We start from the raw sequence: 25,417 nt of genomic DNA, 5'->3' as shown, positions 1-25,417 counted from the left end.
TTTCTCAAAATTATATAATATCAACATAAATAAAAAATAAAACGAAACATTAAAATAAAAAAAGTATTTCGTTATATTGCACGAATACTTTTCAATGTTAATTAAAGAATAAAAAATTAAACAATTTAAAGATACAAATAAACAATTTTAATGAAAAAAGTAAATAAATTGAAAGGTGGAGTAGCGTTTTAGATTTTTTTGGTCAAAACCCTTTGTAGGCAAAAGGAATTGGGCCAAAACTTCAAATCCCTAACGAAATGGCGACTGCAGCTGCCGCAGCTCGATCTGTTTTCCGATCAACTTCTCTCCGTAAGGCGGCGGCGAGGGTAGCCTCCCAACCCAAAGCTGCTCCCTCTCCTTTTCGCATCCCTAGTCGGAATTCTCTATCCCATCGCATTTTCCGGTAATAGTTATACACATTCTATATCATATATGCTCCTACGTCCTCGAAACCATGATTGTGGTACTTTTCAAGTTCAAATTCATTTGGATTTTGAAAATTTCGATATAAAATTGCCAGGTTAATTGAATTTTCCTTCGCTTTGCAATGTCAAATTTGTGTATAGAAAGTACTAGATCCAAGTGTAGCCATTTGGGAATGGAAGGAGTATATGGATACATACATATGATTTCTTACCTTTACTTGTGTGATAATGGGAATTGCAATTGGGGATTTGCTGCAGTTGTCCAGTAGAAATGAGTGCTTGTTTGGAATCGATGCAACCTTTCCACAATGTAACTGCTTCGGCCTTGATGACATCCATGCTTACCCTTTCTCAAAATGGTTATGGCTGGTTGCCCGAAGGTAATAATACGATTTCTCATTAATTCGAATTTGACATTTGTATTTTTTTTATGTCTAATTTTCAGGGTTTGATTGATGCCTCCACATTGAGGGGCTGTTTGCTTGGTTTTTCATTAAGTCCTATATGGATAAAGTTGTCTTTATGGATTAATCTGTCTATATAGATCTGCAAGGTTTTTGTTTGGCAGAGTTTTTTCATAGATGAAATGTGCATGTTTTTAATTGGGAGGGGCAGGTTTGGAAAAAACTTGGCTGCATAAAGCTTCCCCTTAGAAGCTTACTGAATAAGCCACTTGCTATATCATTAAGCCACTACCAATCAGTCTTATATAGCTGACTGAATAAGCTGTGACTCTCATTAAGCTTCTTAAGACGAGTGTTGTTTACATGGTGTATTGCATTGCATTATTTTGTGCAAGTTTTGTGCTTGTAGTAGGTCTAGACCTGGGTTGAGGCTGTAGGCAATTATATAGAACTTAATATGTGAATGAGGTGGAAAATTGTTACGTGCTTATAGTGATTAGAGGATGGTTTTTGCAATTTAATCTTAGGATCTCTGCGTTAAGTGGTGATTATAGTTCTTTGGATATTAAAATTAATCAGAAAAGACTCTTCTAGCTTGTTAATGATCATGGATCTAAAGCTGCAAACTATCAATGCAACGTTGTGGTCTTCAAAAGCCTTGCATTTGTGTTAATACCCATATTTTTCTATGTTTTATAGGTTTTATTTTTCTCATCAAGGCAATCCATTGACTAAATCTCTGCTTTGTGCCAAACGTTACTCATCGAATGTTGATTGTTCTTAATATGCGTTTTGAATAGGTGTTGAGCATGGCTTATTGAATTTCCATGCTATTTTCAGCTTTCTTTTCCAAGATTGGAGTTTTCATGTGTCGCTTCTTAGTTCTTGGGAAATCAAACTCTAGAACCATCTTTATGTTAGGACTTAGGAGTACGTGTACCCTCTAATAATCATCCATTTGATTGTTTGAGCTTCACTAAATAAATCTTCCAATTTAATGCGACTATGTTTTCTTAGTGTGACTTGATTCTTGCTTTTGTTCATCTCTCCAAACCCCCCTTTTACCTATCCATAAGGATCTCCAAAGTCATTTCCTAATTATTTGGGTTTTTCTTATTGATTAGGTATCTAGCGAAGCGTCATAGGTCTCCCCTTGATGTTCTTTCCATCGTGAGTTCCGGGTAAGTTGGTATTTATGGGACAAAACCTTCCGTCTACGAAAGGTCTAGCAATATCTAGGCAATGGAAATTCTAGGATTTAATGAACTCTAGGAAGCAACATTCTTGCATTTGCTTTCTCATCTTTGACTTCCCTAAAGTTTTTCCAAGAACTAGATGTTTGGTCTGTGCATCATATTCACTTCTTTTTTGCCATTTCTTTTACCGGTGGAGATGTTTTCATGGCCTATCCTACACCGTCATAAAATGTACCACCCCTTGCCACATGGATCTGAAAGTAGATATGTGAACTCCTTATAAGTTCAAAGTCGTGGGCTACCAATAACTTTCACCATGGTTTTAACTTTTAAACTAAATTAGAGGTTACTGGGCTAGCCTGTTGCTTTGGGCTATGTGGGATACATTAAAATACTTGCGTCTTTGTAAAAACGACTTCGTTTTCATTTTTCTTTTCTTTACAGTCTTCCTTTGATAAAGTGGTGTGTGCTTCATTTGTAGGCGTTGACAAGACTAGATGAAGATCAACAAGCAAAGATGGATGCCTTGGATTTGTCTATGTTGTGAAGCTTTTCTTTGAATAGGGAACATTTAGGTCCATGAGTTATATTTCTTAATCAATAATGAAATATAAAAACTTATGAACCCAACAATTCTACCTGGCCATTATGGTTTGATATTTTGAATTTTATGATACGGGTGACATGGATTTTTATTGTTCGGATTTCATGTGAGACTTGCTTTCTTTCCCACTCCCCTTCGTTATTGTTTGTGGTGGTTGGTATCCAGGATATAGAACCCATTTTACTTCATGAGGGAGGTTCACGGGAAAAAAATGAAAAACTGAGGAACACCGTGGTAATCATTCATTTGGCTGATATGCACATGTTCATTCAAGTAATTGAAGTTGTTTCTTAGTTTTATGCCCGTGTCATGAAATGCATATGTGCATACCAGACATATTTTCTTACAAATTACTTGTATGCACATGTGCATATTGTCTAAATGAACAGTTAACAGGGTGTTTCTCAGTTTTTCATTTTCTTGTTGTTTTCCCCTGAACCTGACAATCTTTTCTCAAGCCAGGGGTCTTCATGGAAAGAACTGTTCTACTCTTTGGTGTAGAGGTTAGGTTTGTTTAAATCTTATCTCCCAGACCCCACCTCCGGGTGAGACATACTAGGCATGTATGGTTCGGTTTTAAGTACAGCATCATGGCATGAACTGATCATCACTTGTATCCTTGTTTAATCAGCTTGCATTGATGGTGCATGATGAGTGTTAAGCAGTTTGAAGCAAAAGCAAAAATTCATGTAGAGATTCTATGTAATGTTGATTATGTGAACGAGTTGCAGGAGCAGCCAAGCGAACTCTCGACTTATATGAACAACTAGATTTTGTTCCCTTGTTCTTAATTAAGATGTTTGTATTCCCTGATAAATTATGAAATGCAGAATGTGTTTTCTGGATGTAGTTATTCACATGTGAATAGTGGTGAATGGTGATTAGATGAGGAAGAAACACCACTAATATGATGTATGTGTGTGATCAGCTTGCAACGATGATGCATGATACTTGTCGGGCCCATGGAAGTCCGTGAAATGAAGTTCGCGTGTCGGAAAGGTTTGAATGTTTGATGTCACCGATACTAGACGAAAGGGGAATATTAACGATTGGTTTCGGTTTACTGATCCAATCTTTTATGATATATTGTGGAGTTTGAAAGCATATAATTTTACCATGATAATGGTATTTGCTATTATGTAATTCATTAGCATTGTTATATACCTGCCTTACCTATACTATATTATAAATTATTTGACAAAATTTCTTAAAAATTATTTTTTATGCATTAAGTATTGTTTATTGATGCATATTACTTAGAATTCAATATGTACAACTTATTAAAACTCTATGTTTGAATTCGTTTAACTAACTGTAGATAAAAATGTAATCAAATACTAGATGGATATGTTATTTTAAATATAAAAAAATCAAAAATATATTTAGGATAATCATTGAATTTTAACAAAATACTAATTATTATTTTTATAAAAAAGTTATACTATTAAACCAAAAATAAATGGCTTCATTATTGAATTTAAATTAAATTATAATAAAAAAAATTGAATTAAAAAAATTACTTTAAAAAAATAATTTTTAAATATTTAATTTGATACTAAATTGATAATTTTTTTTGAGAATTTTATGGTACTTCATTATTCAAAAAATAAAAACATTATCATTTTTTCAGTACCACGTAAAATCGTATTATAACATCGACGGTGACAATAAAAACGAAACATTAAAATCAAGATGTATCTTGTTACATTACAAAAATACCCTTCTAGTTCGTTGTTAATGTGGTCACTTGCCATTTAGGTTCAAATTTGTTGAAACTAACGAAAAAAAAAACGATAATAAATTCCATCTATCTTGGTTTAAATCTAGAGATTTCAATCAAATATTGGATTTAAGAAATCTTATCAGGTAGTTGGTATTTTGCAGGATTTTATAGTATTTGTTTATAATAATGTTTTACAATATGTTAAAACATTTGTTTTGTAACAAATCGATTAATAAAAAGGTAATAATTTATTTTTATATAAGGAATGGAATTCATGTTTATTCCAAATCCTTAAAAACAATCATCAAATATTCCAAATCCTTTCACAAAAATTCAAATTTCTTAAAAACATTTCGTCAAAGGCTTGTTTGGTAGTATTTAGAATTGGATTCCATTCAAAATCTCGTAGTTGGTTTAAGAAAGACCCATAATTGAAATCTACAAACATTAGAGTTAGAAATCTCACGAGAGTAGTTGGTATTTTATTAGATATCATAAAAATTGTTTTTTAAAATATTCTAAAATATATTGAAAACATTTGTTTTGTAATAATCAATTAATAAAAGACTATAATATATATAATATATATATATATAGAGAGAGAGAGAGAGAGTCATATGGGAAAACACTAAAAAAAATGAAAAATTAAGAATCATCCTAATAATCATTCATCTATATGATATACATATGTGCATACAAATAACTCGTTCAGTATGCATACGTGCACAGAAACCAGGAAACATCACCGGACAAATTACTTGAATTTACATCTAAGTACTATTCAAATGAATGATCATTAAAATGTTCTTCAATTTTCCATTTTTCTACGGTTTCCTCTAAAACCGACCCTATACTTTGTTCTTATAAATTATCTATAACTAATAGAATCCAATTCCATTTCAAATTCCACACACCAAAGACTTCAAACATTTTAACCAAATCCAATCCCCTAAAAAATACTCCTTCTAAAAGTGTTTTACCCGACATTTTATATAAAATAACCAATATTTTTTAAAAATAACATGTAATGAAATAAAAAATAGAAATGAAACATGACTCATAACATAACATAACATAAATGAAAGTCTTTATTTGCAAAATAAATAAATATCAAGAAGTAGTTTTCTGATGGGAACTACAAAAAAAAGCAATGAGGGAACTCAAAGTCATGATGTTTATTGATAAGTTACAAGTAATAGCAACCCATAGAAGCCATGCCAACTGCATAACCTCTCTCTTTTCAGCAAATTTTAAAAAAAAACCTTGTTGTGGGTCAAATTCCCAACCCACAACTCCAATACCAAATGGTACATTAATGAAGAAAAATTAGTGTTTGTGTGTAACGAAAACGAAAACGAATCGAATTTTATATGCAAATGCAGCATTTTAAAGATGACCGATGATGGCCTTGGTGAACTCAGTGGTTGTTGCAGAGCCACCAAGGTCACCAGTCCGGTACTTGCCTTCTGCGATTGTCTTCAGGACAGCATCCTGGATCATATCCGCTTTATCGGTAAGATCCAAATGGTGAAGCATCGACACCGCACTCAGTAGCAAAGCAGTCGGGTTTGCCAAATTCTACATGAATCAAACATATGTCCAAATGTTATGTCTATTTCAATAATGTCACATCAAATAACACAACAGATGCTTAAAGTATACAAGACATCAAAGGAAGTCCCTTTATAGATCAACGTAAAGGCTATGTTTTGCCAACTAGTTGTTAACTAATAAAGTAGTCACCCTATAGTGTGCGTATACCTTAGCATGCACTTTTAAAGAACATCCTCGTCTCTGTTTGTTAGCGGCTTAATGAGCTTTATGGAACTCACAGCTTGTTCGGTCAACTATACATGATTGTTTGGTAGTGGCTTAATGAATTAGTAAGTGGCTTATTCAGTAAGGGCCTGTTTACTTATGGCTTAATGAGCTTAGTGGATAAATTGGCTTATTCGCACAGACGCTCAAGGCTGTTTACTTTGAGCTTAATCGCTCAGAAATGGGCTTATTCGCCCAGATGAAAAAAGGCACTTGTCCAGATTAAGCCGGCCAAAAGACTTGCCCTACCCTTCTTCTCCATCGATCCTTGCCTGTGTTCACCACCAACCATCGATCTCCTCCGCCCACCACTGCCATCCAACGCTGTCGCCTCTTTTTCCCATTGCCACTCACCTCCAGGTTTACAGGTTTCACCTCCACTTGTCTTTCGCACAGACTTCAAATCGATTTCGGTGACGCAGGGGTTTTCACGTCATTGCTTTTGGAGATTGGGGTATTAGGATTTCGATTTGGGGTTTCGATTTTGGGTATTAGGATTTCGATTTTGGGTATTAGGATTTCGATTTTGGGGTTTTCACGTCATTGCTTTTGGAGATTAGGATTTCGATTGGTGATGCATCGAAGTCGAGAGAGATGAGGAGATGCAGGTTTTTATGAGGAAGGAGATGCAGGTTTTGGTTTTTGTTCTTGGTTTTTGATTTTGGTTTTTGGGTTTTTTGTTCATGGAAGTCGAGAGAGATGAGGAGATGCAGGTTTTGTTGAGGAAGGAGATGCAGGTTTTGGTTTTTGTTCTTGGTTTTTGATTTTGGGTTTTTTGTTCATGGAAGTCGAGAGAGATGAGGAGATGCAGGTTTTGTTGAGGAAGGAGATGCAGGTTTTGGTTTTTGTTCTTGGTTTTTGATTTTGGTTTTTGAGTTTTTTGTTCATGGAAGTCGAGAGAGATGAGGAGAGAAGCAACAATGCGTAGTTCAAACTCAAGGGGTAAATTGGTCATTTCTGTTATTCAGACTGTTGATTCAGATAGAATAGTAAACAACAACATAAATTTATCCAGACAGACAAATTTATCCAGACAGACAAATTTATCCATACAGGACTTAATAGAAAATTTGGTAAACAGCCCCTAAGTTTCTAGGGAAGAGTTTTATGCAGAAAGACAACTTTTTCCAAACCTGTCACTCCCAATTGAAAAACACGCTCCTTCCATCTATGAAAAAGCCTTTTCAAACAAAAACCTTCCCAATCTATAGACGGATTAATCCATACAGCTAGATTAATCCATACAGGACTTTATGGTAAACCAACCAAACAGCACCCTTAACAGACAAAAGAATGAATGCCCACTTTCAGGGGGGAAACGACATGCTTTGATGGTGACATATTTTTGTTTTACTTGACCTTTGGTTTACCATATAATAATTCCTCCATCCCAAAATAAATGTCCACGATAAAAAATGCACATGGTGTTAGGAATGTACAATTATTACACTTTTTAGTCAACTAAATAATAGGGAGGAAAATTTTCTCCAACTCATAATTAAGGGTAAAATGGGAAAGTAGATACTTTTGAAAATAGAGACAAACAAAAATAGAAGCGCGAAAATTAATTTTGCGACGGGGGAGTACTACTTTCCACTGCTTCAGAGAGAAATAGAAGGTGCTCAGCAACCTATTGAATGCCCAAAGTTAAAAAGATGGAATCCCGTTGACGAAACTAGAACTGTTTATGAATATGGTACAAGCCATAGCCTTAAGATGGGAAAAACAATCATCTGTTTGTAACTTATCACATTCTCCGCAGGTTGAACTATGCATGATAACCCCGTTCAAAGTATAGGGTGTGTATGCTGTATATGCCGTTGTGCTTCTGGAAGATAGAATAAAGCATAGGGTTCAAAGGTAAGAGGTTCCCTAAGCAGGCATGCTCTATAAATAGAAGATCTCAATGAACTTCTATGAAATGATTTCACAGGATTGAGCCAATTGTATTGATCGTGGAATATCATTGAGAAATAGGAATTCGTGTTATCAAAGGATTACTTGAGATTATTTCTAGTATGAGGAATGAGTCAATCATCCACTATGGAATCTTATTGAACAAAAACGATGATATTGTTCCTCCATTGATCAAGAATTTCGATTTTTTGGCAAGTCCATGTTATAATCTTAGAAATATGGTGGCAGAGATATTTATTCAGAGCAAATACGGGAAAAAATAGAAAATATGAATACACATTTAAGATGCTTCAATGATGAAATGTCTTTGATGCTAACCTTTCCAGCAATATCAGGAGCTGAACCATGAACAGCCTCAGCAAGAGCAATACCACCCTCTCCGATATTTAAGCTGGTGATGATGTCAACTGATGTGAGAAGATCGGCTCGACATACCAAAGGGAAGGGAGATATATACAGTAGAAAATAAATAGAACCAAAGTAAATGCAGATACCTTGGTGTTAAGCCCAATCCTCCAATTAGACCAGCACAAAGATCACTAATGATGTCACCGTAAAGGTTGGGCATTACTAAAACATCAAATAGTGTCGGATTCTTCACAAGCTGTATATTGAAGAAACATAAAATCATGAGTCCTTTTTCTTCTTCTTTCAAGTTATATCTCAATGTGCTTCTTGACTATAGTGTGCTAATGGACTGTTCAAGATGATATTGCTGCCAGATCCATTGTAATGTTAGTTAAAACTCTTTTCAGATTTTAAAATGAATAAAAATCAGACATATAATATAAAAAAAGCAATAAGAGTTCTTACCATCATACAGCAATTGTCAATTACAACTTCCTCGTACTTTATCTCAGGGTACTTCTCAGCAACTTCACGACAACACTGTAAGTTGGAGAAAAAAAATATCAGTATTCAGTATAATGCAACTTGGAATAAGCCATGTAAATATTTAAGCTCTTCTATTGCCGGGTGGGAGGAAGACCTTCAAAAATAGACCATCGGTTTTTTGCATGATGTTAGCTTTGTGTACAGCAGATACTCTCTTCCTTCCATGGGTCTTGGCATAATAAAAAGCATATTCAGCCACCCTCAGACTTGCCTGACGAGTAATGATCTTGAGACTTTCAACAACTCCCCTCACCACCTGGTATCAAAAACTCATCAGGTTTGTAAAATGGTAAAGTACTTGAACGCATTTTATTATGATGAACCAAACGGACCTGATGTTCAAGACCACTGTACTCTCCTTCAGTGTTTTCACGGATCGTAACAAGATTTACATCGTCATATCGTGTCTTGTAACCAGGTAGACTGTAGCATGGTCTAACATTTGCATACAAATTCAACTCTTTTCTCAAGGTAAGGTTCAAGGAACGATGACCCTTCCCAATCGGTGTGGCCATTGGGCCTTTTAAGCCAACTTTATTTCTTCGTACCGACTCCAGGCTTTCCCATGTAACAAAACTCTGGGTTCTAGGATCAACTTCTGTCCCGACAAAATGTTCTTCCCATTCAATTGGAACATCTGCAGCACTGAATACCTGCAAAATGTGGAAGGGAAAGCTAACATGACTAGAAAGTTACGTTCCAGAATAGCTTACACAGAACTTCATCATCTCAAATTGTCTTCATTCAAACACACTTGAAACAAAAAATAAAATCAACAATAAACAGTCCCTTTGCAAGGGATTGTAGGCTGCCTCTGAAGCATTTTTCAACAACCTCAAGTATTATACAACAAGGGGTAGGCTGAAGACAAGCCCAATTAAACTATGTGATGAAATAAGAAAAAGAAAAGGAACAAAAAGGGGTGAATCAAGGGTCCAGGACATGAATATCCTTGTTATCTAAGGTCAATTCATTTGGTATGTTCCACTTACTCCATGTCTTTTCACTATTTCCCTCCACGCCAATCTGGACCAACGTTTACCTCTCTTAACAATATGCTCATGGTACAACCGTACTAGTTCTTCTATTGTAGATGGTGCATTCAGAGGTCTATAGCCAGATGACTGAAGCATCTCAAGCGGTGTTCCCTCAACATCTCTTCCACATGTTTTACCTCAACCTTCTTCCATATATCTTAATCTTTAACCCTATAGCATACATCACGGTGTCATCTTGCATGTTAATGAGCTCACTCATAACGAAAAAAAGGTCCACCACAAAGTAACCCGGCAGTAATAAGAAAGAACTTCACCCTGTCCCACATGTTCCCAAACTCGGTACTTCCCCATCATATGTCTTTAATAACATTAACATATATCGTTGGGATTTTCTTCTTCTAAAGAGTCCATCATGTCACTTCTCTTAGCACATGTGTAACATACTCTCTAAACCAACAAACACTATGGACAAATCCTCTTTTATGTTCTTTACATCTCTTTATGAGCTTCCTAATTAAGAAAATGATCTTTTGTTGTTGATCTCCCCTGAACTAACAAGTTCGATGCAACTAAAATGAAAAGAAATAGAAACGATGCATAATCACATCACTAGAAGAAAATGGGTATAAAAACTTATTAGTTACAGATTCACTTTGTTCGGGATGAACTCACAAAGACTCGACCAAGGGACTTACCTCATAGAGTGGCCTCTTTTGCAAGACTCGATTTTCTAAGTGAAACTAAAAGAAATAATTTGAGCTCTTATTTTTTGGCTTACTTTTAGCGCAGCAAAGACCAAATTGATATTTGTATATCTTTACTCTCGACCCTTAGCCTATGTCCATTGCCATAGTTTAATTTCAGGGCTCATAACCTCACCTCCTCAAGAATTCATGCATCATACAAATTCTTCTTGTAGAATGTGACCTCTGTACTTCCCTCACTAAGCAAGCTTCCTCTTCATCTCAAGGATAACACTAAATAACCTAGAGAGCTGTACTACGGTTAAGTCCCCGATGCCTCTCCAAACCTCTATAACATTCACCTCCAACAATGTGATTCTACTCACAAACCATCTATCAGAATCATCAAGATCCCCTATGCTCTCTCATTATCTCCATTGAATAACTTACATAATGACCCATCCGTCGTTCTCTAACATCATCGTATTTGACTAAAAGTTGTTGACTCTCATCCTTATTGCATTTCATAAAACTTACGTTTTAACTAGAGGAAGGACAATTTCTCATAAACAAGTATAAAATTTATCAATTATGAAGCCTTGAAGGTGTCACAGTGACGGTGACTAGCTTGGGGGTGGGCGGGTTTGAAAGTATAAGTTCTCTCCTGTGGATCAAGTCCAAAATGTACAGCTTTCTAGCGTTTAAACTTCTTTGGTGCCTCAAGTTTCAAACTGAACTCTATACTTGACTCCTCAGATATGACACTATAATATCATACAGGATTAATATTAAATAGCATTTGTCTACAGCTTCCCCCATGACTTTAACAGGTTCATAGGTCTCAGAGGGTGTAAACACACAAAAGTGAACAAAAAGTAGGTAGTTTTAAGAGTAAGTTAGATACTGGCCGACAGCTCCATTATTTGTTCAACAATCAACTGTTTGGTTAACCAACAAAGTGCAAGGTTTCTATCAAAGGGAGTGCAAATTAGCTTCAATTACATTCATTAGTACAAAAGGAATTTAACAGTTATTAAATCATCTAGAATAGAAAACGACACAAAATAATTGAACTTTCAAATCGAAAGCATGATACAAGCACAGAAAAAGACATAATACGATGGAAACCTACAGAGTCAAAAGTCAAAACATCACAATATTGTTGAAGCGAACAAGAATACACGTATAGATCATAATCTAAGCATATAATATAAATGTAAACAGATACCGGACCTTCTTGACGGATTCGGCGATCTCGGGACCAATACCGTCGCCGGGGAAGAGAGTGGCGCGGATCAGATTGGAGGAGCAGGAAGAATAGTTCCGATCGAACGATGAGAAAAGCCCCATACTAGGGCTTCGTGTCGTCGTCATGAAGATTTCATTGGTTACACGGCGGCGAAGGAGGCGTCTCGCAATTTGCGAAGCCATCGTTAACGACTTGGTGGCAGGAAATCGATTGGAAGTGACAAAATCAAATTACAGAAGTCGGGAATGAAAACGACGAATATAATTGGGGGAAAGGGGTCTGATATGCTGCAACAAGGTCCACTGTTAAAATATTGTTATATATCAAGAAAGTGCGTAGATGTGTGGTGTCGATGATTTTTAAAATCAAAAGAAAGATGATTGTTTTATGATTAATCTATATTATATTATAAAATATTTAACAAAAATTATTAAAAATCATTTTTTATATATAAAGTATAATATATTGATGCATATTACTTAAAATTTAAGATAAATTATGTATAAGTATAACTTATTAAAGTTTCATATTTAAATTAGTATAACTAACTGTAGATAAACATAATCAAATAAGGATAAACATCTCATTTTAAAATATAAAAAATCTAAAATATAATTAAGATAATTATCGAGTTCTAACAAAATAATTAATTATATTCTTTATAAGAAAATTATATTATTAAACCAAATATAAATTAATTCGTTATTGAACCTAAATTAAATTATAATAAAAAAATTGAATTAAAAAATTACACAAAAAATAGGAATTTTAAATAATTATTTTGATATTAATATCGATATATCTTTGTCAAATTTTATGATATCTTCAAATTTATATTTTATTCAAAAATAAAAAATCATCGTTTTTTCAAAATCACATAAGCTCATACTATAACATTGACTAAGATAAATAATAAAATGAAATATTAAAATCAAGATATATCTCGCTGTATTGTGCGAATACCCTTCTAGTAATAAAAAATCATTTAAGTTTATCAAATGTTATTTTATTTTAGAAATTTTAAAGATTTCAGAAAAAATTACATAAAAAATATTTAAATTAGAAAAAATACAATAAAATATAAAATACATCTATGAACAAGGATTGATATGATATATTTCATTAGTATTGACATTCAATTATGATTGATTCCAAAGGTGGAGATTTCTTTTTACATTTCTCATCATAACTTCTCTTTTCATTGGAACCCAACTTCATCACAAGTTACCTAAACGAAAGGTTACTTTAGCCACCGACATTCCCTACCCAATTTTGCAAAAGAGATGATTCGATAAAACTGTCAATCTGCTTCTTTTGGAGCATTTTTTTAGTCCAGAGAGGAATGAGAGACTGAAAATATAAAATTAGGTACAATAAGATAACGAAAAGGCCTTTATCTAGCGGTATCATAGTCTTTAACTTCCTAGAAAATCAGGTATTCAAATATCACCAAATGTGAGGATGGGGTTGTCAGTTTATTTGTTGTATTTGCAATATATAAATATTATATACTTTAAAAAAAACCAGATAACATATTTATTATTTAAAAAAATACGTGAAAATATATAAATACGTAACAAGTTCCAAAAAAAAAAAAAACAATCGTCTGAGGTTGATAGTATCGTAGATCATTGTGTCGCTAGCATAAAAATATTTACACCACATAACGACATTGATTTAGATCTACCAAAAAAACGTTCCATATTATTCTACTTCCATCATCATCCATCATCCATCACCATCATCCATTATCCATCATCATCATCATCATCATCCCCCCTTCATTCTGCAACATAATCTAAAACCTGGAAGCTAACAAAGAGTGGAAGATCAAGTCGTTCATCAATATCAAACAACTCGATCAAAGATTCCACTTTAACACACAGATCAAACTCGCAGCCGGGGACTTACGGGCTCCGACCATGTCCCTCTCCACCGACCGCCACCAACCGCCGCTTGTACCGTTTCAGGACAGACGCCAAGTTCTCTTTTCCTTTCGGGAACGCCACGTCACCAGCAGCAGTACCTGGCCGACCTTTTCTACACGAGATTGCCGTCTCCACGTCCTTGACGATGTCCAAGAGACTGGCAGCGGTGGTGCATTTCCCTCTGCTCTGTTTCGCCGGAGGCGGCAAACTAGTTAGTGATTTCGGCGGAGATGATCTCTGTTGGTAGGAATCCGGAAGTTGAAGGCAGAAACACGGGCTCGTTGGCATACGAGGTTTCGAGAATGCTGGCTCAATTATTCCCTGAACAAGCGAAAACGACAATTCAGAGTTACTAGCACGAGTACTATATTCAACTATCCGAAAATCAAAAACCAGTTTTATAGGACACCAAATATGTTTAAATGTCCTAATATACTGATTTATAGAACTTAAGTTTACAAGATCAAACCAAACAATCGTACGTCATTTGTGAAAATGTTACAATAAGTGTATATATCGCTTTTAGGGATTCTTAAACCTTTTTAGTACATTTTTAAAATAAAGTGTCCTACTACTCTTTTTATATATTATTTCAAAAAGCTTTTCACAAAAACAAGTGTACTCTAATAAATTATGTTTTTAGTCCCTGTGATTTATTAAAAATTGCAATTTTTGTCCCTCTGGTTTATAAATTGTGGTTTTCATCCTCTTGGTTTGTAATTCGTTACTATTTTCATTTTATAATTTAAAATTTATTGTTATTTTGGTCAATGTGGTTTACAATTCTCTAATGGGTCTCTTGTACTTTATAGCAATAAATTGCAAGCCATAAGGACGAAAATGGCAATTTCTAAACTACAGAGACAAAAAAAGAAATTATTAGCAAACCACACGGACGAATTTACTCTAATAAAAGGGTCATATAGAAAAGGTAACAAGACATTTTATTTCAAAGGTGTCCTAAATATTTGTTAGTAGCCTAAAACGTAACAACTTAGTGTAACACTTTTACATAAAAGGCACAATTGTTTAATCCTATATAGCAGTTTATTAGGACATTTAGACATATTTGACGTCCTATAAAGCCGATTTTATTGCTTAAAAGACTAAGAAATACGAGTTCTCCCGAACGAAAAATAAAGAATGTTTTACCTGAAGACGATTGAGAACGTACGTGTACTTCCCCCAAAGCTCCGGCCTGCTTTCCATGAGCGAAAGCTCGAGAATCCGGTGTATACACCAAACGCCGAAGCTTTTTATCAACTCGACTCTCCAAACACAACCCTCGCCACAATTCGGAACTGAGGTCACGAGATACTTGTTGTACTCAGCTTCATCAACTTTCATTCCGCCACGAGCCACCCGGTTCGACTCATTGCTCTCGATTTCGTAAAGGAACTGCTCGCGTGCTGCCACCCGGTCAACAAGATCCTCATCTAGACCACCGTTCTGCTTAAACAGCCATTCGGAACCTTCGAGCTTCAAGAGTTTCACAATACTAAGTCTAAAAGACTTGAGAAGATTAGCTTCAGCATCTACTGCAGATATGACCGCTTCTTGAGCGTTCAAACCCGGACGAGGGTTCACCTTTTCAGCCACACCAAATTGCTCAGACGGTTGTTTGGACCACATGGACCAAGTGTCCGAACCTGACCCGAAAACTAACCCTGAACCATAACTGGAAACCGGCTGGTAAGCAGCAGCATCCCTCGATAAATTCGAATACGACAATCCACCATAACCGGAAATAGTCCCCGATCTGTACAAAGGGCTGGAATACACCGATTGCCCAAGAGTTCCGTATCTCGTGGCACCATCCCTTTCAGGTAACATCTTCGAATCCCGATGAGGAAGGAGTCCCGAGATATCCGGCATGCTGTAATACTTCTTCTCGTGCACGTTCTCAACCGGGCCCGGGGGATGAAGATTGTGATTATTTCTGTCGGGTTGCATCGAGCTGTTCCTAGATACAACGGGATCTGGAAAACCCGGTGGCTTTGCGGGTCTTAGCCCGTTTTGTTGAGTTTTCGTCATAGAAACAGGAGCTTTGTAGTTCACAGAAACGAGCGACGCTAATTTAGGAGATACCGGCTCCACTTGGTTGTGAAAGTAGTCGGAACTTCTTTGTTTAGTTTGATTTATGTACGACTTTATCTGATACCCGTGAACCGTAGCCGGCTGATCAATGGGCGCACCCGAAGCTTGTGGAAGTCGGAGACTATGGTAGCGTTTCTCGGGATCCATCGCACCGAGGGCCGGGTTCTGTGCATATGCATCTAGTAATTGCTGATAGCTCGACAACAAAGAAGAAGACCCCCGTGGCACCCCGTAAACCGAATCGGATAATCCGCTAGTCATAGGCGGGTTGTAGCCGTTAAACTCATTGTCAACAAGGTTAGCAGTTTTCAAAGCAGCAGGGCTAGCCTTTGTGTTCGGTTTCGAATCTATCCCGAGCAACTTGTCCAGTTTGTTCGTCTTGGCGCCTTGCGTTGCTTCCCCGTGCAAATCGAATAGAAGTTTCCAGAAATCGTCTAGCGTTGTGGCTAATTGGCGTCTTGCAGCACGGCCTAACCCCGCTAGCTTGGAAAGACTTCCGGGCCCGCTCCCGATGTCGTCGATTTTTCCGCCAAGACTCCTGAACGACCCTGGCCCGTTAGAGGTCGGAGATTGGTTCGTACCCGACACCATTTTTGGTGGTTCTTCAGGTTCCCAAATTTCTCGCTCATGGTCTTTCACAATCCGCATATTCCCATCAATTCTCAACGTCTTTTCAACTAAATCGTCGTCTTCCTTCTTCAAAACGCTCTCATCAGAAACCAGACAAGTATCAACTGGGCTCGAGACACTTTCCACTATCGTCGCAGGTTCATCCGGCTGCGATGAAATCACGGGATCAAAAGAGTTTTCTTCGATCGTAGTCAGATTCGAGCCATTATCGTAGTCTAGGAGTTCCTCCGGCAAACTAAAATCACAATCAGAATCACACTCCAACGGCTTCTCATGGGCCGAGGATTCTAGCTTTTCTCTCGGCTCTTTAACAAACGATGATTCCGGTTCGGGCACAATCTCTTGAACGTCCCACTTCTGAGCATCGGATCTCAAACTTGATGATTTCAAAGGCGTCACAACAAGCCAAAGCATAAGCGAGATGGAAAAAAACGCAGCCACAAGAACTACGATATATGGGACCGACATCCCGCTCCCCATCGTCCACCTCATATTATTTGCCCAATCGCTGTTTCCAAACACCATCTCCACCACGAACACAATCGCGAGGCCGAGCATCCCGATATACGTGATCAAGACCAAATACTCTAGAAACTGAGAGATTTTATTCACACCCATTACCGATCTCGATGAAGCAACACGAAAAAGTGGGATCACGGATGATGGAAGCAAAAGAGCCACCACAATCTGAGTAAACAGCAGCAGCTGATAAGTACCTTCGGCTCCCCAATGCCACGCACACAATAAGGCGGGAATCACGGCAATTAATCTTATCGTCGAGTGATGACACCAACCGGGAATGTCGATTTTGAAAAAATTACGGAGGACGGCTTGTCCGCTGAATTTCCAAGTCAATGCTGTAGTATGATTCGAAAGCAACAGAACAAGAATTAAAGCGAAAGGAGCCAAAAAGCTCCTGAATACCTGCATCGATCAAAAACTCGGATTATTCAAAAACCGTTCATGATTGACATACAAGAATTTGACAAGATAAACTTGTTTATAGCACCATAACCTGGTCCATTAGAGACAATGCATCTTGGAAAGTAAGCAAATCGAGACCGGTGCTGTAGAAAACGTTTGCTGCCGAGTTCATGAGAACGTAATTAACGAGAAAAATGCCGCTGAACACGCAGGCAATGGCGTAAAGATGGTCGTGACACAGATCTCCCTTTGTAACTTGCGTTGATCCCTGATTCTGCAACAATATAATCAAGCACAAGCTCAATGAAGTTTAACTTCGCATATGGTTTTAACGAGTCTTTGACTAATAATCAAATACCTAAATTACCCCTTCGTAAGACAATTGAAAAGGCTTGGGATGTAAAATTTTATTGTAAACCGAGAATGAAAAATTAATGTAATTCCTTATTAAAAAATAAAATCCAAAACTTATGAGGTATTCTTCTATAGGAGAAGGAATGTGTGAGAAAGAGAGTTAAGATGAGAAGCGTAAAAAGGGATCTGGACTCTTGATCACCTTTAATCTCAAACCCATGAATCGTGCTTGATACGGGGATTGATCCGATGCATCTCAATCATCAAAGGGTGGAGATATCTTCTTATGCTTCTCACCTCAATCTCCTTCTCAACGTAACCCAACTCTACTTCTATATTAGTAGGACTCAACGTTTACTATGTATTTCAACGTGTTTATCAGCTAGTTTTATGGAATTCAAACGTGAGGCTTTAAGAAGTTGTGCATATGCAATAATATGTAATGAATTTGAAATTTAATAGATTTTAAGATCATATAGTAAATGTTTTACGTACATGTATTATATATAGGGTCAGGTTCAGAAGAAAAGTGCAAAAAGATGAAAAAATGAGGAACAACCTGTTAACCATTCATCTGAATGGTATTCCCATGTGCATACAAGTACATTGTAAGTACTTTGTGTGTCTGGTATGTACATCTCTTTATTCATCTGAGGAAGACTTATTATAAATTCATTCAATGAACAATTGAGTTGCGATCCTAAAATTAACTAGAAAAATGAACTGCCCATTACCAAATTAGACTCCTAGTTTAATGTCGGTTTATCTATATTTATATGTACATGTGTATAGATACCAAAAAACATCTTCAATTACTTATATGCACATGTCCATACTCTACATTTGAATGGTTATCAGAGTGTTCTTTAGTTTTTCATGTTTTGGAGGGTTTTCCACTAAACCTCACTCTCTCTCTCTCTCTCTCTCTCTCTCTMTATATATATATATATATATATATATATATMTAGGGGCCTATTCAAGGGAGAATTGAGTTGTTTGTGGTAACTGTGAGAACCAATATTAACCACAAATCAATAGATAAATTAGGAAATTTATAAATTTGGTAATTTTAAATTAAAATCTTAATGCAAGGATATTTTTGGTATTTTAAAACTCTCCTCTCTCCTCTCTTCTCTCTCCGGCCACCGTCCTCCGGTGATACCACTATGATACCACTGTGATACCTAAAAATATTGACTCTGTTAAACAAAAGATACATTGTGATACCTAATCATATATAAGATGCATAGTGATACCACTGTGTTACATCTTCGATCGACCACACAAACGACATCAATGTGATACCCAAGCACAAATATGATGCATTGTGATACCATTGTAGTATCACCGGAGGACGGTGGCCGGAGAGAGAAGAGAGGAGGGAGGAAAGTTTTAAAATACCAAAAATATCCTTGCATTAATATTTTAATTCAAAATTGCCAAAATTATAAATTTCCTAATTTATCTATTGATTTGTGGTTAATATTGGTTCTCACAGTTACCACAAACTAATTAGTTCTCATTTGATTAGGTCCCTATATACTATATATATATATATATATATGCATCTCTATGTCCTTAAACTTATAGATTCTCCGAGTCCCGATATCCATATATCACACACCTGTATCCTTTAATAATTTGTGCTAGAAAGATAAAGATATAACCAAAAGGTTATTATCCCGGTGGTATCCGGATTACCGGTAGATCTCCCAACCTCACTGCACTGGAGGTCACGGGTTCAAGCCTCACCAAAGGTGAAAAATGTTGTGAATATTTTCCGTATATAAATATATACTTCAAAAGAAAAGATAAAAGATATACCTGCACCATGGATGAATGGAGATAAAAGTTATGAGGCATGATGCTTGCACCGAGGAGACTCATCAACGTGAATGCACTTTCCCCACTAAATTTCGTAAGCATCCCGCCCACGGAGAGCGATGTATCCCTTTGGCTCATGACCACTCCAAAGAGGTAAGAAAGTAAGGCAACGGTTGCCAACCACATGCATAGGAACTTTGCTTTGCCGGTCTCCTAAAAAATAGACCTCATTGTGTCAACCAACATTGGTCAACGAAAACATATATAAGCAATCGAGAAGATAGAAGATCGAGCTTACCAACAAATTGGAGAAGAACGGAAATAGGAAGGCGTCGAGAGAAGTCAAAAGGACACAAGTAAAGAGACCGATGCCAAATGTAAGATTAAGCGCATGTGCAATGCCCAAAATCTTTTGAAACAGGTAGTGTGTACATTAGTATGTAGAATTATAAAAGAAACGAGTATAATCAAAAAGGGATAGAAGCTACCATAGAGAGATCCAAAGCAATCATAGATAGTTCGACTTGAACCCCCAAGAATATGCATGTGATCATGTCATATTCCGCACTGCAAATCTACATCATCATAAAGAAATTAAAAGTGATTTGATCAACCAACCATAAAACTATTACACACAAAAGATAGCACAACTAGAGGTTTTGTCAAGCAAGATAGATTAGCACATATCTGCCTAGATACCAAATGCATGTGTGTCCCCACAGTTTTAGTCTAGCAGGTTGGGGTGTATAGAAAATCATCTTATTCAATTTAAACCGACCGACCATAATCGGATATCCAATTGTAATTGGATAGAATCGGATCCAAAATTTCAACATCCAAACTGGATTAGTCGGTTCTTGGATGGCAGTTCAGCATCCAATAAAACCGAACTGATCAAATCCAATGACTATCCAATTATTATCCAACTACCACTCTATTAGTAACTACATATAATTATTAACAATATTATGGCATTGTTTTCTAGTTGATATTTATATGCATTGTTTTTCAATAAGTTACAAAAATGTATGAATAATTGGTTGAAAATTGGATCAAAATATTGGATGAACCTAATTCGATCCAATAGATAACCAATAGTAATATCTAATGGATGGAACCGATCTGATCCAATCATCCATTCGATTGGATCGAATGTCCAATGTTAATTGGATTGGATGGGATGACAAAATCCAACATCCAATGGATGATTGGATCAAATCGGGTCTACCTAAATCCATTGGATTTCAACTGATGAACACCCCTACTAGCAGGTAAGCAGTTGGGCATCCTTGCAGAATGAGTGGAAGGTTTAGTGTTCAACTACGAAAACCACGCACTTGACCCTGGGACACATGATTTACCTATCTAGTTGAATTGATGATGAACATTCATTATATATTCACAGATGAATGATGAATACATATGGGAGTTTTATCTGATTTCAAATTCATATCACTTGTAACCACATCCATTTATACCCATGAATGTGTAGTGATCAAAATGTTAAAGAGCTCAAACAACGTTTTCCTGAATACAGCAAAGAAACGCGTCATTATTCTAGAAACTAATCAAATTTTCAGAAAACCAAACACGTCAATTAGAAGCAGCAAAAAAACTAGGTGAACTTCATAACAGTAATACGACAGAAAATACCTGGGCAAGATCTCTTCCAGTGACCACGGCAATACAAGCCGAGAGGTAATGACAGAGAACAGCAGCCAAACTAAAAACAAACATAAGTAGGATAAGATCATAGCCAAAACGGGCTCCTCCCTCAATGGCTGCAACCCATTTTCCGGGATCAACATATGTGATTGCTACAAAAAGCACAGGTAAAACGGCTGGAAGCAGCCTACGTGTCATTCGTGGTTGGGGTTTCGTGATCATAGCATCCGTCTCCATTTCAGAAATAACTGTTATAATACTAATAGCGAACCAAAATTGCAGTCATGTGACTGCCCAATCAACGGATACGTTAATCTTCAAAGCGTATCTATGATGTTAGTGATCTCTGGCGTGGAATGTAGACAAAAACTTGGCCAATTGCAATCAAGAACGAAACCGAGGCGGCTGATGGCGGAGATCTGGTCAAAGTGGTTTCAATCACATGACAACTGTTGGCATAGCAAGATTTTGACACTAGTTGTGGTCACAATCATAACCACCTTCATGTCAATCTTGAACTATAACGATCCAAGTTTGACATGAGCATACCGTTGATGCCAAGTTACGAGAATGAAACTAAATCCTGATTCACAAAAACAAAAACAAAATCATCATATACATATTGAAGCCATTTGTTTACAAATAATTCTTTTCAGACTAAATCACAAAACCGTATATAACCAAAGCATCATGGTGTTTCTTTAGGGCCTATTTGTTAAAAGCTTAATGAGCTTAACAGGACTCACAGTTTATTCGGTCAGCTATACATGATTGGTAGTGGCTTATTCAGTAAGCTTCTACAGGGATCTTAATGCAAAAGGCCAAGTTTTTTTCAAACCTGCCCCTCCCAATTAAAAACACACCCCTACCATCTATAAAGAAATCCTTTCAAACAAAAACCCTCCCAATCTATACAAACAGATTAATTCACACAGTCAGCTTTATCCATACAGGACTTGGGGCATATTTGTTAGCAGCTTAATGAGCTTAATGGGACTCACAACTTATTCGGTCAGCTATACATGACTATTTGGTAGTGGCTTAATGATATAGAAAGTGGCTTATTCAGTAAGCTTCTAAGGGAGCTTTGTGCAGAAAGCCAAGTTATTTTTCAAACACGCTCCTTTCATCTATGAAAAAACTCTTCCAAACAAAAACCTTCGCAATCCATACAGACAGATTAATCCACACATACAGCTTTATCCAAACCGAACTCAAAGAAAACCAACCAAACAGCCCCTTAGTGTGAGATATATATTGTCCAAGAAAACTCAAAACAGTCTTCACGGAAACAATCTCTCTAATGCTCTGAGATAAGGTCCGGCTGCATCTTACCCTCCACAGACCCTACATGTGGAATTTACTGTGTTCGTTTCGTTTGGTTCGATTATTTATACAAATTTGTCTTTTAGATTCCAAAACACAGGGAAGGAACTTAATATCAGAAACTAAACCAATTCATCAGAACATGCTTGAAGAGTTAACCTTATCAAATAAGCTCTATAAACCCCAATTTGATTCCCAGGCATCAGTAGCATATCCATTTGAATAACATGAATACAAGTTCCAAAATCAATCAAATATATATGTACAGGGAGGTTCAGGAAAACCCAAAAGAAATGAAAAACTAAAAAACACCTCGTAACCATTTATCTGGAATGTATGCACATGTTCATACCGGACAAATTGCTTACAAGTTACGTGTATGCATATGTGTTTTTCATTTTCTTTTTGCAGTTTGAGCCTGACCATATATGTATATATATATATATATATATATATATATATATATTTGAGGAACCACTTACTCATGAAGCAAAGAGCAAAATCCATAAAACCAAGAAGAATCAAAAGCAACTCAGATCTTCATCATCACCATAAACCCCAAAACCCCAAATTGAAGAAAGATAGTCAAAACCCTAAAAAGCCATAGCATTAAGATTTAAATACTGGGATCTGATAAGATTTCCATATCTGTATCTATTTCACAAACCAGATAACAACGTACAGCACAAGCAAAACCCATGTTAGATATCTTGAAAAAAAAAGTCAAACTCAAAGTATTGTGAACATTAATCAATCTATATTTTAGGGTTTGGTTGCTGTCAACAAGCCGTTACCTTCGTTGCTTCCGGATGCTCTGTTTTCTGGGTTCTGATTGAAAGCTGAAGAAGATCAATAATAAGTCATCTGTTCAGAGTCAGATCAGATGGGGTCTAAAATAAAGATCGTAAGAGTGAGAGGAAACGATCTTTTCAAGATGGAGAGAGAGAGAGAGAGAGGGCAAATAGCTGTGGCTATGGAAGAGAGAGAATACATACAATATTTGTATATATATGTGTGTATGAATGAATACATACAATAATAAATGGCCTAATTATTGTAGCAGTGGCTGTGAGAAGCTATCTTGGAGTCAGAGAAAGCCGAGTGAAACCCAGTTAGTATAAATGGTAAAAGATCGATGTTTTTTCACTTTGGGAGTTAAAAAAGAATCGACCCTTTTTAACGTTAGATGAGATTACGTTTCATTGGTTCAAAAACCAGATCAATTCAACTTAACTTAATATGAAATAATTTAACTCGAAACAATTTGATATCTAATCGAGTTGTAAAATTGTCAAACCATAAGTATTGGATTGATATTGAAGATGAACCCGATATCCTTTTATTTGTTGAATTTGATATGATTGTTGAATTTATATTAATATATATTTTAGACAATTACACTAGCATCTATGCTTTTCATATACACATATTTTCAATCTATTAATGTCTCTATATAACTCATTCATATATATGTTAATTAAATGTGAACATATATATGTAAATTGAGAAAATTAACTGAATGTGATATACGTAATAAATATGGATAAGTTGTATCAAATGGTTGATGATGAAAAAGAAATTATGAGTAGAGAATTAACATATCCATGGTTAGAATAATATTTTAATATACTAAAGTATCAACCCGACAAATCCGTACGGGCTGGGTTGGGTTGCACTTTAGGTTAGGTTGGGTTAAAAATTTTCCAAACTGCAAAATGTGTTCAACCCGATCAACTCAACTCATGAGCACCCCTAATTGGTAGTTGGGTCTTATATGGATTATGTTGATCCGGTTGAAGATATTTGAACAACTTAATTTAATGTCTGCGTTTAAAATTTTTTAACTTAACCAACCCAACCCAACCCAGTCCAAATCGTCCAGGTTCGGTTGGTCGGGTTGAATCGTTGGTACATCATTTTATAATTTAGCTAAACGTTTTGTTTAAATGAAATAAAATCAAAATGAGAACATACAAAAAAAACTAATAAACTCAAAAAGAGGTTGAAATTTCATGCAAATAAGAAAGTAAAATTACGATTGAAATTGTAATATAATTTTGAATATAGTAAATTGCAGGTTGGTCTAACGTCTAATGTACATATATTAATCAAGTACTTGACAACCATGTTAAATCCATAATACATAAAAGACACCGGTTTCAGGGTTGAGTCGGTTCAAATTATCTCAACTCAATTCCAACCCAATTGATGTGGTTTGGTCTAATTCTGTATCAACTATGCGTTGAGTGACATTGGGTTGAAGTGTTGTAAGTTTTTTTGGATTGACCGGGTCGGGTTAGTCAGTATTTTGAGCATTCCTAATTGGTAGGTTAACCAGTTTTTTTTATGAGACCTACCATAAAGCAACACTGGATTTGTATAGTAAAAATACATGTGAAAAATTAGGGGTGACAATGAGTTAGGTTGGGTTAGGTTCGGGTTCAACTCATTTATTAAACATGTTTAAAATTTTAACCCAATCCAACCCATTTAATTAAATGGGTTGAGATTTTTCAACCTAACCCGACTTGTTATCTAAATGGGTTGACTATGGGTTAACCTGTTTACGATTTTTTTAACTCAACTTGTTAAATAAATAGGTTGAATATGAGTTGACCCATTTAATTTTAATTAAAAAAAATGACTAGACTATTATTTATTTTTTGAATAAAACATAACACAACCACAAATAAAAACAAATTATTCAAAGTTTGAATAAAATACAACCACAACAAATATATTGTTCAAAATATGTTGG

At 36.0% G+C, this 25,417-nt stretch overlaps 3 protein-coding genes across 9 annotated transcripts; 1 reads left to right on the top strand and 2 right to left on the bottom strand.

Annotated features, from left to right (window-relative positions):
- The first annotated feature begins 219 nt into the window (after nucleotides 1-219).
- Nucleotides 220-3,764, top strand: LOC112519525 (protein NUCLEAR FUSION DEFECTIVE 6, chloroplastic/mitochondrial-like). Of its 4 annotated transcripts, XM_025127711.1 has the most exons (4): nucleotides 220-403; nucleotides 684-805; nucleotides 1,954-2,010; nucleotides 2,507-2,727. In XM_025127711.1, the coding sequence occupies exons 1-3, from the start codon at nucleotides 258-260 to the stop codon at nucleotides 1,959-1,961; spliced, it is 276 nt and encodes a 91-aa protein (XP_024983479.1). In that variant the 5' UTR covers nucleotides 220-257; the 3' UTR covers nucleotides 1,962-2,010; nucleotides 2,507-2,727. The 4 variants fall into 4 exon arrangements, with proteins under 4 accessions (XP_024983479.1, XP_024983477.1, XP_024983478.1 ...); XM_025127709.1 differs by lacking the exons at nucleotides 1,954-2,010; nucleotides 2,507-2,727 and adding an exon at nucleotides 3,558-3,764; XM_025127710.1 differs by lacking the exons at nucleotides 1,954-2,010; nucleotides 2,507-2,727 and adding an exon at nucleotides 3,261-3,472.
- Nucleotides 3,765-5,505: 1,741 nt separating this feature from the next.
- LOC112519639 (3-isopropylmalate dehydrogenase, chloroplastic-like) lies at nucleotides 5,506-12,180 on the bottom strand. Its single transcript, XM_025127854.1, has 7 exons — nucleotides 11,896-12,180; nucleotides 9,314-9,634; nucleotides 9,076-9,237; nucleotides 8,901-8,975; nucleotides 8,582-8,691; nucleotides 8,406-8,478; nucleotides 5,506-5,930 (listed from the first exon to the last, which is right to left on the bottom strand). The coding sequence occupies exons 1-7, from the start codon at nucleotides 12,091-12,093 to the stop codon at nucleotides 5,739-5,741; spliced, it is 1,131 nt and encodes a 376-aa protein (XP_024983622.1). The 5' UTR covers nucleotides 12,094-12,180; the 3' UTR covers nucleotides 5,506-5,738.
- Nucleotides 12,181-13,423: 1,243 nt separating this feature from the next.
- On the bottom strand, nucleotides 13,424-23,597 carry LOC112519347 (ethylene-insensitive protein 2-like). Of its 4 annotated transcripts, XM_025127407.1 has the most exons (9): nucleotides 23,454-23,597; nucleotides 21,883-21,916; nucleotides 21,322-21,752; nucleotides 20,157-20,243; nucleotides 19,967-20,077; nucleotides 19,669-19,881; nucleotides 17,582-17,764; nucleotides 14,992-17,490; nucleotides 13,424-14,160 (listed from the first exon to the last, which is right to left on the bottom strand). In XM_025127407.1, the coding sequence occupies exons 3-9, from the start codon at nucleotides 21,568-21,570 to the stop codon at nucleotides 13,819-13,821; spliced, it is 3,684 nt and encodes a 1,227-aa protein (XP_024983175.1). In that variant the 5' UTR covers nucleotides 21,571-21,752; nucleotides 21,883-21,916; nucleotides 23,454-23,597; the 3' UTR covers nucleotides 13,424-13,818. The 4 variants fall into 4 exon arrangements, with proteins under 4 accessions (XP_024983175.1, XP_024983176.1, XP_024983174.1 ...); XM_025127408.1 differs by lacking the exon at nucleotides 23,454-23,597 and having other exon boundaries at nucleotides 21,322-21,391; nucleotides 21,883-22,313; XM_025127406.1 differs by lacking the exon at nucleotides 23,454-23,597 and having other exon boundaries at nucleotides 21,322-22,313.
- Between the last annotated feature and the right edge of the window lie 1,820 nt (nucleotides 23,598-25,417).

Source organism: Cynara cardunculus (assembly GCF_001531365.2).
Source record: "Cynara cardunculus var. scolymus isolate 2C chromosome LG 10, CcrdV1, whole genome shotgun sequence".
In the NCBI taxonomy this organism is placed as follows: Eukaryota; Viridiplantae; Streptophyta; class Magnoliopsida; order Asterales; family Asteraceae; genus Cynara; species Cynara cardunculus.
The sequence above is the reverse complement of the archived record's forward strand: the minus strand, read 5'-3'. Positions and strand labels throughout refer to the sequence as shown.